The sequence below is a fragment of the Cydia fagiglandana genome, chromosome 8 (genome assembly GCF_963556715.1).
Source record: "Cydia fagiglandana chromosome 8, ilCydFagi1.1, whole genome shotgun sequence".
Classification (NCBI taxonomy): Eukaryota; Metazoa; Arthropoda; class Insecta; order Lepidoptera; family Tortricidae; genus Cydia; species Cydia fagiglandana.
The window spans coordinates 9,049,160-9,069,168 of record NC_085939.1 but is presented as its reverse complement, the minus strand read 5'-3'; the positions used below and the strand labels follow the sequence as shown (position 1 = coordinate 9,069,168).

The following is a 20,009-nucleotide window of genomic DNA, read 5'->3' as shown; positions in this document are numbered from 1 at the left end:
TAAATTAATGTAGGCACACTTTGTGCCCAAGCGTTCCGAACGCTTAATATTCCTATTATCTACGACGATTTTGATTTTGATCGAGTTTTCGTATAGCACACACAGTACAAGTGTTATTTAAGTATACGTCATAATTTCATAGCATTAGAGGTACGAGTATGACGTTTAAAATAAGCGCTGGTGGCCCAGAGTAGAGGTGCGACTTTTAATCCGGAGGTCGCGGGTTCAAACACCGGCTCATACCAGTAGCTTTTCGGTGAAGGAAAACATCGTGAGGAAACCGGAATAATCCCATAGGCGTACCCACGGTGGGGCAAGGTCGGGCAGTTGCCCCACCCTGGTATCTGACCATAAGCTAAGAATTTCTGTTTTAACAGTACCTGTTACAACGTACCCAGCCTCCCCTACTCCTGCCCCACCCCTTAAAAAATGCTGCGTACGCCCATGAATAATCCCAAAAAGGCCCTTTTTACAAAGAATACTGTTTCTATATTCTATAAGTAGTAATCTAACATGTACCTATACATTATGTACTTACTTGTGACTTGTTTATAGATATACAAATAGATAGGTATATTTACACCGCGTCTATAACATAAAGACAGCGTCTTCTAAGAAACGTCGCGCCGCGTGACATTTCGTAAAATTCCAGCATTAGCCGTATTTTAACGGCAACGTATGAATTGGTGCTAATTTCACCAAAAAGCCGCACTAGGCGTTCAAGTTTAACAACTTACAACAGATGGTATTCGCGTGTCTCTGCTATTTTTCTATTGGTAGGGGCCCCAACTTACCTACCTATACTTATATCGTCGGGTGACAAGCAAAAGTCACTAACTAACTTGAACTTAACATTGAAATTATTGAACAATTTTTTGATAGTACTTAGTGACTTTTGCTTGTCACCCGACGATATGGAATGGAATTCATGAAGGCTAGTTCAGGTCAGTGATTATGATGTGTAGGTTCCTATTAAATGAGGGTTAGTTTCCTACCATTTTGACGTTACTTAACGTAAGTTTATAATTATTGTAGATATGGATTACTTCCTGAAGAAAGGCCAGGTCAAGAGCACCCTAAACCGGCGAGCGTGTATGAGGAATGTTATGAATGTGAAGGAAGCGAAAGAGGTATGTCAGTATCGTAGCAAGTGGAAATCCGTGGTCTCTGCCTACCCCTCCGGGAAATAGGCGTGATTATATGTATGTATGTATGTATGGATTACCTATTACTGATAAATAATATATTATTATAATGAGTGTCACTCGTATAATTGTAACTATATTAAATTAAATAGAACTATCAAGGATTAAAGGTTACAGTAAAGACGTATTGACGTCAATCTGATATTGAACCAGAAATGCAAAGTGCATTCTGGATTCATTAATGGCCTCGAACTAGGTGTCAATAAAATTTCCCTGAAGTAACCGTACCTAGATAAGAATGATTTCGCTTAAAATTTAGTTCTTTCTACGCAAGTGAGATGGAAAACATTGTGTGTACTTGTAACTCCAGGGTTAAGAATATTGTTATTCGAGTCTTTGATTCACTCCAGCCTACGGCTGTCATGAATATAAGACTCTCGTACAATATTCCACGAACCCCAGCGTTGCACAATAGTTAAAAGAGATCTAAGCGCATATCTGTTCTCAGACTACGAAATCAAGTTGTTAAAAAGATAGGAGGCTTCGGAGCTACGCAAATGCGTCATATTATACATAAAGGCCATTTCTCAACCGGGCAGTCCACCGATCAAGAACGCATTCTCTCGCGTTTTCCTGCTACGACCCGTCGGCTTGCGCAACGGTCTGATTCACTGCCGTATTCGAACTTCAAGATATTCACAAGAGACGACACGTACTAGATCCATTCTAGATACGTTATAGTTTAGATATCAACTAGTTCTCTTTTGCAGCGCAATTCGGGCAACCAATGTCACTTTTACGTTAGATAGAGTAAGATATCTGTTAGATGTGAATTGAATCTCTATATTCTATTATTGGATTGGATCTCTAATTAGATCTCATATCCTGTGGAAATCGTTCAACAGTATCTCCAGAATCGCGCAAATGTCAAATTTGACAGGTTAGATCTTAAACATATCGTTATCGTATCTCGGTGATGTCTAAAAGATATCTAATTGATGTCTATTTCAAAATCCGAATCGGGCCCTCAGACTATAGTCACGACAAAAATGATTTGCTATGCCGTGATGAAAGCTTTTGTAACGGTGCTGTTACTTGTAATTTTTATTTTGATTTATTTAACCCAAGAAAAGGTACAAATAATTGAAAATGGAGACCTAGGCTCTTCGAAATATGCAGGGAGGATAATTAAAAATACGCGAGTTAAAGTTTCTTCCCTAAGCTTTTACCATTTAAATGAAAACAATTTGTGTAAAAACAACGCAATAAATAACTAAGATACCTAGGTAGGCACAAAATTTGGAAGTCGCTGTTATATAATATAGGTAACGTTACTAATCTAGAGAAAACTAAATTGAAATCGAGAATCCTGCGCATACACTGCGTGTTTCTAAATAAATGTATGCTGCAATTAACTGCCCGATTCGAACTTTAAGATACGTCAGTTAATAGATCTAGAAACGATATGTATTACATATGTCAGTGTCAAATGTGACATTTCTTCAAACAAAAACGTCACTTTTGACACTGACACATCTAATCCGCCATATCGTTTCTAGATCTATTAATTGACGTATCTAAATGTTCGAATCAGGCCGTAAATCAGGCCATGGAGAAATACTTGAAAGAATTTGATATGATACATTAAATGTGTAGGTATTGATAAAGCCATGTAACCAATGCAGTTGCGAGTTTCCCTTTAAATTCCTTTCTCAGATGTTAGAAAGTTTCGATTCCATAATGTAAAACATTTCTTTTACTGCTTTAGGTCTTTGAAGTCATTCATTACTACCCAAGGCACATAGTTGTAAGATCTCTTGAAGAAAAGCCTTGTGACCAAACAATAAAGTTCAAATTGGCACGAATTATGAGTGAATCACGTAACACCGGCCATTCGTCCTCGACCTAAAAAGACAAAAGTGAAAATCGGACCGCAAACAACAACACTGTTCTTTGAGTTCTAAGAAGTTATGAAAAATTGAGTTAGGCGATTTGCAATTAGTGAGTCACTCTTTGCAACAGCTACAGTTTATGTTTAGGGAAAAGAAGAAAAATTGCGAAATGATTGCAACGAATGTGATAAGGTGAAATGTAACTGGTAGTACCAGGGTACCTGGTTACCTTATTTAGATAGTCTCATTCGGTTTTGACTAGTTTTTCAGCTATAAAAAAGTTGCCAGAAACAGGAAGAGAGTGCTCTTTTGTTAACTGTCTCTAACCTTACCTTTTAACACCGTTCTGTGCTGTTTTCTTTTGTTGAGGCATATGCCAGGGTGTCGGTCATTCTAAATTCTAAACCAATACCCCATTTTCCCGGACATAACAAGCCTTTTAAAAAAACCTTAAGGAATCTCAGGCATTATTTAAGTTCTAACAGTTTACTTGAAGAAAGTACTATGAGTATACGTTATACGCAATCTTGTATCTTTCTTGAAGTTGTCCTTTAGTGGGACGAAGTGGGCTTCGCAAGCTTTAACAGTGCTACAATTTGCGCGGCATCTCAATGACGGCCTGGGAAGTATCACTTTGAACGTTTTTAAATAACCAGGAAAAGTTTTGCACCGGCCAGTAAAATTGGAGAACTTACTAGAGTGTATAGTTTAGCTACCCAAAATACTACTTTTCAAAATGAGCTAAGCCAGTTAAGGTGTAATTCGGGATTACCAAATATACCTTAGAGTTAGACAAAGGAAATTTTGCAGATTTTGATAGCCCACGCAATGCAAGTGCACGAAATTATGACGTATAAATAATAACACTTGCACTGCGTGGGCTATCAAAATCGCTGCAGACTTTACTAGGTCTAACTCTACTTACATTTACATGAATTATCCAGTGGTACGTTAAGAGTGGTTACCGTTTTTTTCTTGTTTTTCTTGCCTAAATATATATATATATATATATACTAAACTGAATTGAAAAACTTCTGATACTTTAGTTAGAACCGTATAAATAACCATTAAGACGGAGTAAAATTAGACTTTAGTCTGAAGTAAAGGGCTTTATAAAAATAATCTAAGTTTTTACTTAAAACCTATTGAAGCGTAATCGTAGCGTAGCTAATCGGACAAAGTGCGCAACTGTGCAAAAACAAGCGTTCCTGCGTGTGGCGGGTCGGCTATATCAAAAAAAATGCTTTTAATTGTACTTAGTTTAAGTTTAGTCCCAGCATATCTGATTTATTTATATCTTAACAACATTTATAATAATCTGTGCGTTAAAACAAAGGAGCAAAGAGCATATATTAATCAGTATTAATAGGGCTAATTGTATTTATTTGATTAATAGTACGTACCTATTCACTAATTATACTGATATTAAGTCCTAATTATTTACTGCAAGTAAATTTGTCTTTAACATTATCCTCGTGCCGCCCACCATACAAAATTATAGCCAAGGAAATTAGAATCTTGTTGTATTTTCAATTGGGTTCATTTTCATTTGTTTGAAAATTTTACGAGACAAATTGGGCGGCACGAGGATATCTTTGTTAACAAACATCAGTGGGTTGGGGACTGTCAAAGGTTTTGATAGATGGCACCAGTACTCGTATAGACGCGAGACGTCCATGAACAATTGTTCTCATAGAGCAATTGAAGCGGCTTTGGCTGATTTGGCTTAAAGGGCTAGTATAGTATCCATCCATGCCATGAGATCCCAAAAAAACAAATAGAATTTGGCTTAATTGACACTATTCGTAGGATTGACAGGTAGAGAACATGATGGATCTGTAAAATAAATCGACCGGCCAACCCAATTGGGTATTAATATAATATTAGGTATACAATATAGATAATTAAGTGAACCAAGAACCAACCGATTATTTTTACTGCTATTTTGAAATTACATATTTCCCAAATTATTTAAACATTTCATTCAATTTGAATTAACTTTTAGTAATAATATGTAGGTAATTAGTAATTACCAACACACTGCCGTAATTGAAATGAAACAAAGGTTAAATTTTAACGTATGCAATATAGAGGCGATTGTACCAATCTATACATAGTGAACCGTAATGATATGGAAATAGAGTTGTTTTTATTTAAGAGCATTTTTAAACGGCCTTCACGTGATTACTTCCGAGAGCTTTTTAGCCCAGAGCTATTTAACTTAAACCCGATCACTATCTGAAAATAAAAACTACTACGCAAATCGAATTTACGGACATATTCATAGTAGTAATGTTATAAACTCAAATAAGTGTTGTCCAGGCATTTACTTGGAAAATATAAGAGGTATCAACAATCTGTAATTATTTTTAAATGAGAAAGGACATTACTAAAACTAGTCCCAATAAAGTAGGTACCTGCCAAGTAATATTAGATACATTCACACGTTGCTTGGTTCGTTAAATGCATGTACATGTTATTATGGAAAAGTTGTCGCCTTTATAGAGCTCTTAATGTTTAAAATTCGGGACTAAATCACGTTTATTATCAAATCAACATATTTATTTCAAAAGCTCTGACTGCAACTTGTATACTTGACATCCGTCAGCAATCAGGATCATATTCTTATTTTAGTTCAATAAGGATATGAGAGCCTTCGATCGATTTGGTATTATATGTTATATGTATAATAAAAATAGGTATCTGAGCATGTATTATACAGTACTAAAGTTCATTTAACATTAATAACAGAAGGCCTCTTGATAATTTTTTCTTTCGTATAAGTCATCTATTACAGTTTTAATTTATAATTTATAGTCTAACCCCCTTAATTTAATACCTATTCATAATAAGGGGGTAATACCTAGGTAGCGTTTCTTCACTTTCTTCTTTTAAATTACCCAGACCAGGTTTGTTCCAGACCAGTAAAATTCCTAATACTTGTAAATAATCTATTAAATACTCATTATTTCTTAACGATCAAATATATGGTAATTTCTCTCCCTCAATTAATAATACCAATAACCAGTTTAACACTTAACTGTCCATGTTCATGTATATTAAAATATAATTATGCAAGATAATATTACATTCGGATAAAATACCTACCACTAAGTAAATTATTATTATTATTCTTAGCCATTGAACGTATGAACGATATCGTTCCTAAAAAAATAATTGTAATTGTTTGTACTCTAATCGTGACGTTTTTTATTGTCAATTTTTTTAATTAGGGTTCTTCACTAGTTTATATACGCGCGCCGCGGTTCCAACTCGTCGATTATGCGAGAAATCTAGTTAATTCCATGTGAGTATAATTTCTTTCTTTTATCGAGCGCTTGCCGTAATGAACCAGTATAAAATAAGGTAGGTATTCTCCAATAACACAGTTAATATGGATAAATTTCATATTTATACTGGATTTCCGGAGAGTTCTCGGTAAGCAATGTATATTAAAGATAAGATAAAGATAAAAAATAGTTTATTCAAGTAGGCATATTACAATGCGCTTATGAACGTCAAATAAACCTTTACCGGCTCCAACCGTACACCTCTGCCCCGAGAAGATTTAAATCCCCCCTCAATTGGAGGAGGGTATCCCAATATGGGACCGGCAACAAACTCGGCGGGACACATCTTTTCAAAACATTATTACATCTTATAATTAACATGCATTACGAGTAATTAAGAAAAATACAATTTAAATTACTATACTATACTATATTAACACTTAACAGCTTCTGTCTGGGTGATCGTGTAGTGCGGAACGTTAATATTTTAACGTTGAAGCAATAACAACCTTACCACTGATAGGTAAAGACCAGATTAGCTTGATAAACAGCGTGAAGTTTGAATGGCGCATTTTAAATGCGCAATTATAAATCGCCCCGATTTTACCCGTTTCCTTTGTTAATTGTATCATATTTTTAAAATAGAAATTACTCACATTAACAGCAGTTATACAACAAACTTATAGGATAGTAATTTTTCAAATGATCGTATTTTTTTTTAATTAGTAATTTTTTTGTAATCAGCAGATATCGTAAATTACCTATATAGCATTTTTGGTACAGCGGAGTGGTGTTAACGGATTAGTACCTATAGATAATTCCAATTAATCATAGGCTTGAAATTGTTTATACCAATTTCGTTAACACCACTCGGCTGCATCGACACTGCTATAAAATTTACGATGTCTTGTAATCAGTAATAATTTTACACGACGACAAATATAACTCCTTTTCATTAATGATTATCGCGTTGCGTTCAATTAGAATTAGACAATCTAATTCTAATTTAGTCTGGAAATATTTTATATTGATTTCGAATTTAGCTGATTGGGTATGATTGTCAGTGGGTATGTGGGTAGTTGGGTACCTATTATTATTAAGGATATGTAACTGAACAACCTGACTTTAACCTACATTATTTTGATCGTGTAATTTTTTCGTCTACCCTCAAATAGCTCCTTAAGCTATTTGAGGGTAGATTTTGTGTACTTTTATTTAAATACCTAAAGATACAAAATAAAATATCACCTAGGTACCTACCTACCTAAATATACTAGTGAATATTATAAGAGCATGGAACTTTCGCCCTCCTACTGATATGCATAAATACATATATGTAGGTAATATAGTTATGTATGTACGTATATATCTACAAATATGTTTACATGTAGTTTTTACGAGCAGCATTGGCAACAGCTTACATCATCAACCTTAATCGTCGACCAACGGGTTTAGCTTTTTTATAAACGTTTAGTTAGTTAGTATAGGTACTTACTTTGAAGTGTTTTTACGATTCATATAATTTACAATATATATTTATTACAATTTAGAAGGTGAGTAAAGCAAAAGTGTTACCAGTTCAAAAACCTGATGTTTTTGCGTTAATTTGTCGTTTTGTTTGTTCTATTAACATGTCATTATCATTTAGTTTATCATTATCACTTAATACTTACATTATTACCTGCATTAAGAAAAATAATAAAGTTAGGTCTTATGTAGGTACCCACGCAAAAGCTCGTGAGTCGGCTCAAAGCCTACTGCTCGAATACTTATTATGCAAGTGCCATTTTAGTCTCGGACGTGTGTGCGTATCAAAATCCACGTTTATTTAGATTTAATCGAGGTATTCACAACACTCCCACAGCGGGAGAAGCGCGCAATGAATATTTACAAAGCTTCTCTTCCCTGTGTTTTATATTAAGAAAAACTGTTCACGTTTTATGCAAATACGTCGGCGTTGAGCGAAAACTAGAAAGTTGACGCACACACACACATGCGCAACGCGTGTGTAAACCGGCTAGGTTTCATAATTCTATGCGCATCAATAGATACAACATTTTACACCCTCATCCATCGATTTGCACAAATAAACCAATTAAAGTGTAATAACAAAGAAACATTAAAAACAACTTACCGTATCCGTCTCTTCAGAAAAACTCGACTCCCACAACATGTTTGCGTAGAACAGTTCAAAGCACTTGAAAAAAAACGAAAATCACAGGTTTCTATTGTTTTTGTAAACAATCAGTCCATTCTTAGGAGTGTTGACGTATCCCGTGACGTTTACGGAGTTAATACCTTACGCGTTTAAATTTGAAACGCGCGCGACTGTTGCCGATGCTGCGTCTTGACGCTATGTGCGCGGGCGCAGGCCGAACGCGCCCGAGCCCCCCCGAACGCCACCGAAGTCGACCGACCGAGCCGACCTACTTTGTGGAAACGCCCGCCAAGTGAGCAGTGATTTTTTTTCCATTTTCCAATGAAATTTTATACCTACGCGTACGCGCAACCTTTTAAGAGTTAAGATCAAGTCATTATTCTTGTGTTTCTTAATTAGCACATTCAATCAATTGCTGACTTTTCATATCTAGTCAGCGCAAGAATGTTGACATTTACCGGCGTCGTCGGAGCTTAAATGTCAGTAAAGTAAAATGCGTTATTGTGCCTGCTGAGTTGGAACAGGTATTCGTATTAGTTATGAGTATGACTGTACAATGATCCCCCCATAGGTACCATTCGTAGATATTCTCTAGTAATCAATAATAAATTTACTTTTCTCTGAAATGATTGAGAGCGCCTGTTGAGTGTTCTTTGACATAAATAAAAAAAATATAGTTTGCGGGTAGGCCGTAATTGCTCTTCCCAAAGTCAAGAATACATTTAGGTACAGAGAGATAATAATTATAAAAAATATTTCATAAAATAATATGATTTGTTTCCTAGTTCAACTTTTTAGCTTTTGTAATTTCTGCTCTGCGTTGACGAGTCAGTCGGTCAAGACATACGCGTTTATTTACATAATATCAGCTTGGTACCTCTGATACCTCCACGCGTTCCAGAGAAAAAGGGTCCTTACAGACGAACCGCAAAGTGATCCTATAAGGCAGCGGTCGGCAACCTTTTAGCAGCCAAGGGCCAAATGGTAGTTAACAGAGGTGACGCGGACCGTACTTTGTTAATATTTATGACTTTATGAGACATTGTCGTTTGTCACTATTACATACAAAATAGCCAAGGCGGTTCTCGGGCCGCAAGTGACAGGATCACGAGCCGCATGCGGCCCGCGGGCCGCAGGTTGCCGACCGCTGCAACCTCCGGCCTATAAGGGTTCTGTTTATGTGACGTACGTCACGTGTAATATTTTCCATGCTTGGTTCCCATCTGTGCTCACTATCCTCCCCTTAAACTGACAAAAACGAATTAACAATAAAAAATACTTGAACATGAGTACTGAATTTAATCAGATTAAAAACATTTGTCCTTCGTCAAAACTCGCCTAACTATCCATACTATATCTTTCTGATTCTTAGAAATTGGCTTCGATATTTTTTAACAGTGACCACATGTTCATGAATAATAAAAACAGATATTGCCCCATTGCGTCAAAGACCACGTCATAGATTTAAGAATTACATGCTACGTGATAACTATGACGAGTTATATGGCCCCTACCAAAGAAAACATAAATGTTTTAAGTAAGTATATAAGCATTATATGCTCTAAAAAAAATAGAAACCTTTCAGAAAATGCACAGTGCTAGAAATAGTCACGAGATAGCAATAATTAGATCTCGTGTTAAAAAGAGTGAAGAAATCTTTTCTAGGACAGTGTATACAGTTTTATACGGGGTGAAACATGTCGAGCGTTTTTCGACTTAAAATACGTGAGTGACCCGTTTTTAATAAATTTAATACGAAGGGGGGCATTGGATTTACCATTTCCTGGACTTAAAAAATATGTCAAATCTACTCTACTGCATAAGGCATATTACACAGTCGAAGATTATGTTAATGATAAACACGCATGGCCGTCTATTAATAAATGAATTAATTATTATGAAAAATGTATTTGTATCAGTACTAAATTGTAATTGTTGAATTTTGTAAGCTGTTATTTATTTTTTAATTTATTTATAATGTACCTACTTTGATAATGCAAAAGCGATTGTAAAATCCTACTTGATTAAATGAGATTCTATTCTATTCTATTAGGCATAAAGATTCAGGTTCTGAAATTATGAAAAAACTAGCTTGTTATGATCGGAAGCATGACGAGTTGTCAAACATAGAGACTCGATAAATAATTGATCAATGGTTATTTTTATTTATTTCACAAGGGGGCAACACGCGAAATCCAAAATTGAACCAGGAACGTAGGAACCTTAAGCGTTGCGAGGGTTTCAAGACTTTCAAGGCACGCGGGTTAAACAAACTTTGCCACCAACGCGAGGAAAATAACTGTAAAATATTAGTTACAAACCAAATCCAAATTAACGCTATTAAATATGTACGTAAGTATGTAATTATAACCATCAGAGAAAATAAGGATACAACTCAAAATTTGCATAGCTAATTATTTTGCAACTCTTGTGGATAAAATGCAACTTCATCATCCATTTTTAACATTCCTGTAGGCACACCTTAAAGGTAATGTCTTAAAACAAAAAATAAATTAGAATTACTTAATGCGAAGGGGTAGTAAATGATTCAAACTACGAGTATAACTTACTCCTTGTGTTAAAGTGTATTAATAATTAAGGCAATATGAGTACTTAATAAGAGTGTATCTGTCGGCGGCCGATCGTAAGATCAGGCAGATCGTAATGTTCCTGTGTAATGTTTTGACGATAGTCACATTAAACCAATATATAGGTAGGATAGGTTCGTTAGGTTGCTTTAGATGAACGAAGGGTAAATTGCCCAGAAATAGCGGGGCTCCGTCGACTCAGGGAATGGGTCAAAGATTTTCACGTTTCACGATATGCCTAGGAATTTCACGATATGCCTGATCTTACGATCGGCCGCCGACATATCAATGTTTTGATTCGATAACACGACCTTTTTAACAATGAGTTCACGTAGTAAGAGCCGTTTCAAACGCTTTAGAGTCCGTTAAGAGATCCTGTACCTACCTACTACGAAAGCCTTCAAGGAAAAGCCCGCCATAATGAATTATTTATTATGAACTTGTACTGTACCACACAGGCAATATTATATTTGCAATTGAAAAACGATGAAGTAGTTTTGCTGTGGATAAGATTCATAGGAACGCTATAATTTCATTAACAGCAATTGTAAATTTGTAGCGCTACAATAAGGCATTCGTAAGTAACAATTACCTTAACAATAAATGAAAGTTATTTCAGTTTAATTGTGAGTGATTATGTAGGTACTTAGTACCGAGTGATTATGTAGATAGGTATCGAATAAAAACATTGTACAAAGACAAGTTTCGTTCTCTTTGGTTTCGTAGAATTACTTTTTACATTTTGTTTGAGGAAAACAGTAAATTATTATCAAGTCAAGTAGGTATAGTTCGTTTTTTTAGCATTAGAAATAAGGTAAACAATCTTGATGTGTCTTTTAATTAAAAAACACACTTTAAAAATAAGTTACGGCAAATATGTAACAATTATGGATCTAATTCATTCATTCATTCATTTATTCATTTATTTCAATATAAACTTACAGTTTAGCACCAAAACGTTTACATGAGACTTACGACTATTATATTACATTATTATTACATTATATGTTATACCTATATCTAAGAAAGAAAAATAAATAAAGAAACAATGTCAGCTAAATGATAAATTGAATAAACATTATAGATTAAAATTAAATATTTGCATCAATAAAAAATATGTCAGGTCATTGCCAATAATAATCAAAATTGAGACACTTAAATTAGACCAATCGAATTACAATAAGACAATAAAAAAACAATAAAAATAAATTAATCACATAAAAATACTATTTAAGCTTTGGAGACACTTTCTGCAAAATTCACCAACATGATCTGCGAAAACATCAACGTCATGACCCTCAGTAGCCATCACATTAAAAAGGGCCAGTGCCCGGGGCGTAGGCGCGTTGTCAGCCTGGCGGGTGCGCGCGCGCAGCCACGCGAACAGGCGGTAGCGGCGCCGCGGCGGCAGCGCGTTCACGGCGTCTGACACCGTCCGCTGTACTGGCACATGCAGGCCCATTCGTGCCAGTACGGAAGAATTGTTCACTCTGTTGTGTACAACTCCATGGTAATGTACCAACAAAAGTAGTTTTCGTCTCAGTTCTAGAGAGTGGAGACCTACCATCCCTGAGACAAAACGAGAGGGGTATAGATAGGGGTAATAGCCGTAGGACCTGTTGTACAGATATCTTGCAAACTTTTTTTGTAGCTTTTCGATCATGACAATGTATTTGCACTCGCAGGGATCCCACGCTATCGCACCAAATTCGAGTTTGCTACGGACATATGCGTTGTACAATATTACCGCTATTCTCACATTTCTAAATTGAGAACTCATCCTAATAATAAAGCCTAGGGTTTTAGAAGCACTTTTACATGTGTCACTGATGTGCTGTCGGAAATTAAGATGAGTATCCATGGTTAACCCCAGATCGCGAATTCCACCTACTCGTTCTAATTGAACGCCTTGGAGACTATAGGTGTAATGGATGGGTGACCTAGCCCTAGAGTACGTCATAACCTTGCACTTGTTTATATTAAAGTGCAAATTGTTAATGACGCTCCACTCAGCCACGGCATCAATATCACTCTGTAACCTATCGCAATCGGTCCCACACCTCACTTCCAGGCAAAGCTTTAGGTCATCCGCGTACAAAAGGCAGACGGCATAACTTAGGACTTTAGGTAAATCATCAACCATTATCAGAAATTGAGTTGGCCCCAGTGTGCTACCTTGGCTCACGCCTGATAGCGTATAGTATGGCTTCGACTGACATCCTGCAAGTTTCACGTATTGACTGCGGTTATGGAGATAATCAGCGAAAAAGTGGAGGAGTTTAGGTGCGAACCCTAACTTTGCAAATTTTTGCAGCAATACATCGTTATCAACCAAGTCGAAGGCTTTCTGAAAATCAAAGTATGCTACATCAACTTGGTTGCGACGATCCATTGCCGCAGCAGCATAATCGACAAAACAGACCTGATTTGTGGTCGTAGACCTACCACTACGAAATCCATGTTGGGCTTCGTCGAGATTTAAGCCTATTTGTTGATTGATGCGAGAAGCTATCACGGTTTCAAATATTTTCCCAAAAACGGACATCACAGCTATAGGCCTGTACTGTGTTATATCTGACTCCGCTTTGCCCTTTGGGACAGGGGTGACACGTGAGACCTTCCAGCATGAGGGATATTTAGCACGCTGCAAGGCCAAATTAAATATGTGTAGCAGTGGTTTCTCTAAGAATGTCACGCAGTCTTTGGCCAGGTATGGTGGAATGCCATCAGGTCCCGGAGCCGAGTGCGGTTTAAGGCTGCGAACTGCCCGCCTTATATCCGATGCACTCACATTATCAATAGCCACACGCGACGCATCAACACCATAGCTTCCCGCTGCTGCCTCTGCATCCAACCGCGGTATTTTGCGCTGGAACACAGAGCTGAAATACTCAGCAAACGCATCAGCGGCCGCCTGACCCGTAACAGTCCGATCCTTGTAGCAATATTCGCAACATTTACATTTATCTTTGCGTTTACTCTTGACAAAATTCCAGAACTTTGCTGGTTCCTCGCTGATATCACGTTCAATGTTACGAATATATTCCGTGTAAGCTACATTGATACGAGTTTTTGCGCACCCTCTATAGTATTTATAAAGTTCTTTGTTGAATTCTAATCCCAATTGTTTGTATTTCTTAAAATGAAAGTACTTGTCCTTAATAGTTTTAATTATTTCGGGAGTGTACCATACAGGATAATTGTATTTGCTAGGTTTTTGCCTAATTCGCCTTTTTAAAGGCACACATGACGAAATACATTCCTCTAGCTTTGAGTAAAATACTTCCGTAGCTTTATCAACATTATCCATTTCCATTACAACACGCCAATCAATATCCGACAGACTGGCATATAGCTGCTGAAAGTCGGCTTTACGAAAGTTAAATTCAGGTTTTAACGAGTCATTGTCTGGGAAGGACGGCATTGGAGAGGGTGGATGTCCTCGAGGCAGCGTCAGCATAATTTCTAGCGGCGGATGGTACGCATCAGCCGGCACCAACGGTTCTACTTCGCCTGTGACGGTTACAATATCTGGCCGCCACCCACTCAATACTAGATCCAATAGACTACCGTGTCCATTGCAAATATTGTTGTGTTGGTGGAATTTGCAGAATTCCAGAAATACGATCTAATACGATCATTTATATTCTTCTGCTTTCATAAGTAATAGTTTTTGATTTTTAAAAAGCGTTTTTCTATTAAGACTGCGTCGTGCAAAATCAGCGAAAAAGGCAAGTCACCGTTTAGTCGCTAGCAAAGAATATAATACTCACTAGGAGAAGAACGATAACTCCATACAAAAAAATGTCCCCTTCAAAAGTTCGTTTATACTACTAGCGCTCGGTAGGATACCATTGTAATTAGAATTGACAACCCGTTTAGCCTAGCGCCCCTGGCAGTAATCCAGTTCAGGAAGCTAATGGTCCTGGGTTCGAATCCCGGAGAGGGAATTTCTTTTTGTAAGTATTATTTTATTTTTTGTTGGGGTCAGGTTTTTAAGAGCCCATCAACGTGCACACTAGCGCCACTGCTGAATACATTAAACTAATTTTTATGTTACTGGATTCGTCAACCTACCCGTTCAAAACTAAAGCGGCCGTTTTTGTTTTGAGCTCATAGATTGACGAATCCAGCAACATAAAAACTAGTTTGATGTATTCAAAAGGTACTTAAATACACAATACAGTCAGTAGCGGCCACTTTTTTAAATACCTGTAAAATTTAAATTTAACTTAAATAATCACGATTATTTATTTTAGCAGTGGTGCTAGTGTGCACGTTGTTGGGCTCTTAAATTAGCATATCACAAATAAATAAAGAAATACGTTATAAGATAATGATTAGGTACTATATTTAAAAATTCGTCAAATATAAAAGGTTACAAAAAGTTACGTATTATTAAGATATAAATATTTTCATTCCTATTAGGATTAGTGTATATATGTTAGGAGCAATACATATGAATACATACATTGATATGGCAAATGGTTACAAGTTGTTATTACATCTATCCGGTTATCGGACATTTCTGCTCCACAGCTCCACGCAGCGTTCTTGGTCACCGGAAAACTAGTCTGTATATGCAGCAGATAGGTACGTGCCCTTTGAGCTTTTTCCAAGAAATCATATGACGGGCCAGGATTATATTATTATCTCACGCTCAAGCCATGATTCACTTTCTAAAACAAAATAGTCACAAATTAAACAATATAATCTAACTTCCTAATTACTAACGTCGCTAATTCCTAAGGTCTAAATTTACCAGCTTACTCGTAAACAATGAGAGGTTTTACATCTATGATGAATTTAGATTATAATTTCGGACGCGATATAGCGTCCGCGGGACTTACGGGGATAGTAAGATTAAATTATTATATTTGAATTTGGTAATTAGTACGCTCATTTTTATTTAAAGATTGATATATTTCTTACCTTGAAATTATCGCTGTTTCTGGTTTACCTCTATCTCTACCTTCCATATCAATAGGCCTTGGTCGCTAGCGTCCACATCGCTTGATAAAAAAAAAAAAAAAAAATATCATTATTATCCCAAAGAGTGTGTTTACAACGAATCACCCTTGAAAATTTGAAATCTTTTACAATATAATAAATACACTCATGCAAAGTTGTACCTAAAACGTGATGAACGAGTGTCAGCGTTTAGTAAAATTTGTATAAAAAAATCGATGCTCATGCTACAAAATCGAGTGATTTCGAAAGCCAGATAACTAGACTACAACGAATCAGGCTTTTCCTATTTTTCCTCTTAAAGGCTACAGAGAAATTCAATCGTAAACGTAAACTTTCGTAAAATTTCCATACATCCGCCATATCTGTCAAATTCTCCTTCTCCTCAGATGCCCGCTGTGGGCCGTTGGAAGCGGACGCGTACATGCTTTTTCCAAATTGACATTTCAATTTGTCATATATATTGACAGAAATTCATGTCCGTATACGAATGATGATACCAGTGAAAAACTGTGTTCAAAATAAATAGGGTAAATGAATAATGTCACACGGAGATCCAGAGTCATTAAAATTTTGATTTGTTTTTATTCATAAGTCATAATACTTTAAAAATATAACAAATTATTTAAAATATATACGAACACAACCAAATCAGTGTAATTAGTTTCTTCCTAATTCACTAAAAATTAAAAAAGTTTGAAGATTTGTTTTATCTTATTGGAATAAATTTTCATTGTGCTGGCATTCATATTACGTCATTTTAAAAACATATATGACATAATGTCAATATACTAGATAGACAATTTATCAACAAATTTCTTCACATTTTAACGTAAACAATATAAATTATTAAAATTTTATTTATGAAGACGAAGCAATGTTGTTCACATAATATCAGCAATAAATTTTTTAGTTTCAACCAGTTTTGTTGCTATTCTGAGAGCTATCACGTGCTTTGAAAGTTAATTCAATGATATATCATCAAGAAATTGAAACCAAGACTCGACCTGCAGTCTCAGCGAGTTTTTGTGGCTATATTATCAGTTGAAAGAACGATATTTCCATCGCAGTGGTATGGTTTACGAGTACCTATACTGGTTTCATGTGACGATGTTTATATAAATGTATCTATCAAATAACAACGTGCTTTTATTTCATTGATATTCGGTGCAAACCGATAACTCAGTAACGAAAAATAATTACTTATCAGAAATGCCTTAAAGTTTTTTCAGTGAACGTTTATTTATAGGTATTTATGAGGTCTTATGTCTTATCACCGTGGCTTTGGCCTTTGGACATTTTTGTAATGCTTTGTAATAAGGTAGGTGAGGTATCTATCCCTCATTTAATAACCTTTTTTTGAATGAATTACAATTTAATTATTTAAATAAATAAGTGGTCTACAAACATACATATCCGCTCGGTCCGCTAAAATAATTTAAGTGCCCTACATAATAGGTATATTTAAGATTAACAATCAGTAAACATCATTAATTACGCTCAAATGCTTGTTTCAGTACAAATTGGCTGAAATACTTCCGACATAAAACCTAAAGGTATAAAAGTACAATTTGCTAAGTAAACTGTCAATCTACATTAATTATAATAGATAGCCTCTTAGAAGTCAGCTTACTGAAGATTATGAACAACATATAAGTACTTTCTAAATAAAATACAATTTGTTTTTCCATGACTCATGTAGGCCGTATTTTACTATAGACCATTTTAAATTGAAGATGAAATTAATTCATGATAAAAGCTAATAAGGCCCGGTAATATTTTCCGTTATTCTTGAACTTCTGTTCAAGTCAGCGTTCAACTGTCAGTGCAAGTAACAAGGCCCGGTTCCGAACCAACATGGTATGGTTTTTAGGGTTCCGTACCCAAAGGGTAAAACGGGACCCTATTACTAAGACTTCGCTGTCCGTCCGTCCGTCCGTCCGTCTGTCTGTCACCAGGCTGTATCTCACGAACCGTGATAGCTAGACAGTTGAAATTTTCACAGATGATATATTTCTGTTGCCGCTATAACAACAAATACTAAAAACAGAATAAAATAAAGATTTAAATGGGGCTCCCATACAGCAAACGTGATTTTAGACCAAAGTTATGCAACGTCGGGAGTGGTCAGTACTTGGATGGGTGACCGTTTTTTTTTTTGCTTTTTTTTTTGTTTTTTTTTTGCATTATGGTACGGAACCCTTCGTGCGCGTGTCCGACTCGCACTTGCCCGGTTTTTTTTATAAAACGTGTATTTTGCAAAAGCGCTGGAATATTTATATAACTATTTTGGTATATGAAGAAACATGAACAAATGAGAAATCTATATTGAATTGATTTGGTAATAATATCCTGATTATTAATAGAACTATTTCAGTTAAAATAAAGGTGGGCCTTATATGCTTCACCTGACCTTATTCGTCCACATAAAGTATTCACACAATTATCGTTACGAAACACAAACTAAGCTTTTGCGATGTAGTACAATTTAAATCAATTCTAAAAGTGAAGTTTGTATAGGTATGTATATTCTTCTGAGAATAAATTGTCTTATACCTGGAATCGATTGTTTTAGTAAGTTAGGTAACAAACACTCTATATTACAATCTTGTACCTATTACAAATGCAAAGTATAGATCGTGTCATTCACGAAAACGCGTGCCTTGACTTGTATTGCCATGTTATTAAAGGTTAGATTTACCAAAGCAGCGCGTCATCGTGGATCACATGACGGATTCACATAAAACAAAATGCCAACAATCAAATGAATCTAGGCCTTAATTTACTATACAGGGTGGAAAGATAAGTCGGGCCCTGGAGGGAAATTACCTTAATTATACCTTATTTTTAAAAAGAAACAAAACTGCATTCAAAGATTTTCTAAAAACTCGCTTGCCTCGCCCGGGACTCGAACCGACTAAAAATTCAAAAAAATAAAAACTCGCAAGTTTATTCTACTAGTCGATACAGTTAATGTTAATGATAACATTTCTCCAAGAAACATTAGGTCTTACACTCGTCTGTCGTACAAAATATCCATAAAATCTAATATTTAGTACTTAAGATTTCGTTTGACAAGCCAAATTGAATAAAAAAAGAAAAATACTTTTAATGCAGTTTTGTTTCTTTTTAAAAATAAAGGAATGTCTCCTTTAAGTAAAATGAGCCAGCTTAAGGATTTAAGGCTCCCTCCAGGGCCCGACTTATCTTTCCACCCTGTATACAATTTTAAATTTAAGGCGTACTTAATTCCAGATGAAGGATAATAAGGCCTAAAGGGAAATTTTGTAGGCCTTATTACCCACGAACAATGTATGTGAACTGAATAGGATAAAAAGGAACTAGATTATAACATATTGTTCTCATGTTTAGCACAGTGTAATAAATAAATATTTTTTTATAACAAAAACGATCGTTATATGATAAGTACCTACAAGCTGAAATGTATGTACATTTTACCTGTGTGAAAATTGTATAATTGAGATAAATAAACTAAATTATAGTTACTATATTCTCTGTTATTCTTGAACTTGTACTTGGGCTAAAAAGGCCCTCTGTCTGTGCGGGTGACAAGGCCCGGCCCCGGGCCTTATTGAACGTGAGACGAAATAGTAAATTTAATTATTTTTATATAGGTAATTATGAGTTCTTTGATTTCCCGATAAGCATCACTTACTGACTTACAAAAGTATAAATGTAGTACATATGTAGTACCTGAATTTTATTAGAGGTTTTTAAAGCCTTATTATCAATTAAGTTATAAGTGAAATATAATAAGCGTCTTTAGTTGTAAAAAAATATTACAAGCCCTATAACTAAGTAATGAGGGGATCATTTTAGATATAGTCCACTTTTTTCGAGTAGGTAAATTCGGACTATGTTTACAAACCGCATACCATCGCCCATGACCACACTGTTAACTGACAGTTCGTAAACCTTATTACAAAAGGCATAAGGTCCACCGATGG

General features: G+C 35.7%; 1 protein-coding gene across 1 annotated transcript in view; it reads right to left on the bottom strand.

Annotated features, from left to right (window-relative positions):
* Window positions 1-8,689, bottom strand: part of LOC134666583 (DNA-binding protein D-ETS-4) — a 46,451-nt gene extending 37,762 nt beyond the window's left edge. The window contains exon 1 of the mRNA XM_063523786.1: window positions 8,462-8,689. Coding sequence (XP_063379856.1) covers window positions 8,462-8,500 — 39 coding nt within the window. The 5' untranslated portion in view covers window positions 8,501-8,689. The remainder of the gene's footprint in view (window positions 1-8,461) is intronic.
* Between the last annotated feature and the right edge of the window lie 11,320 nt (window positions 8,690-20,009).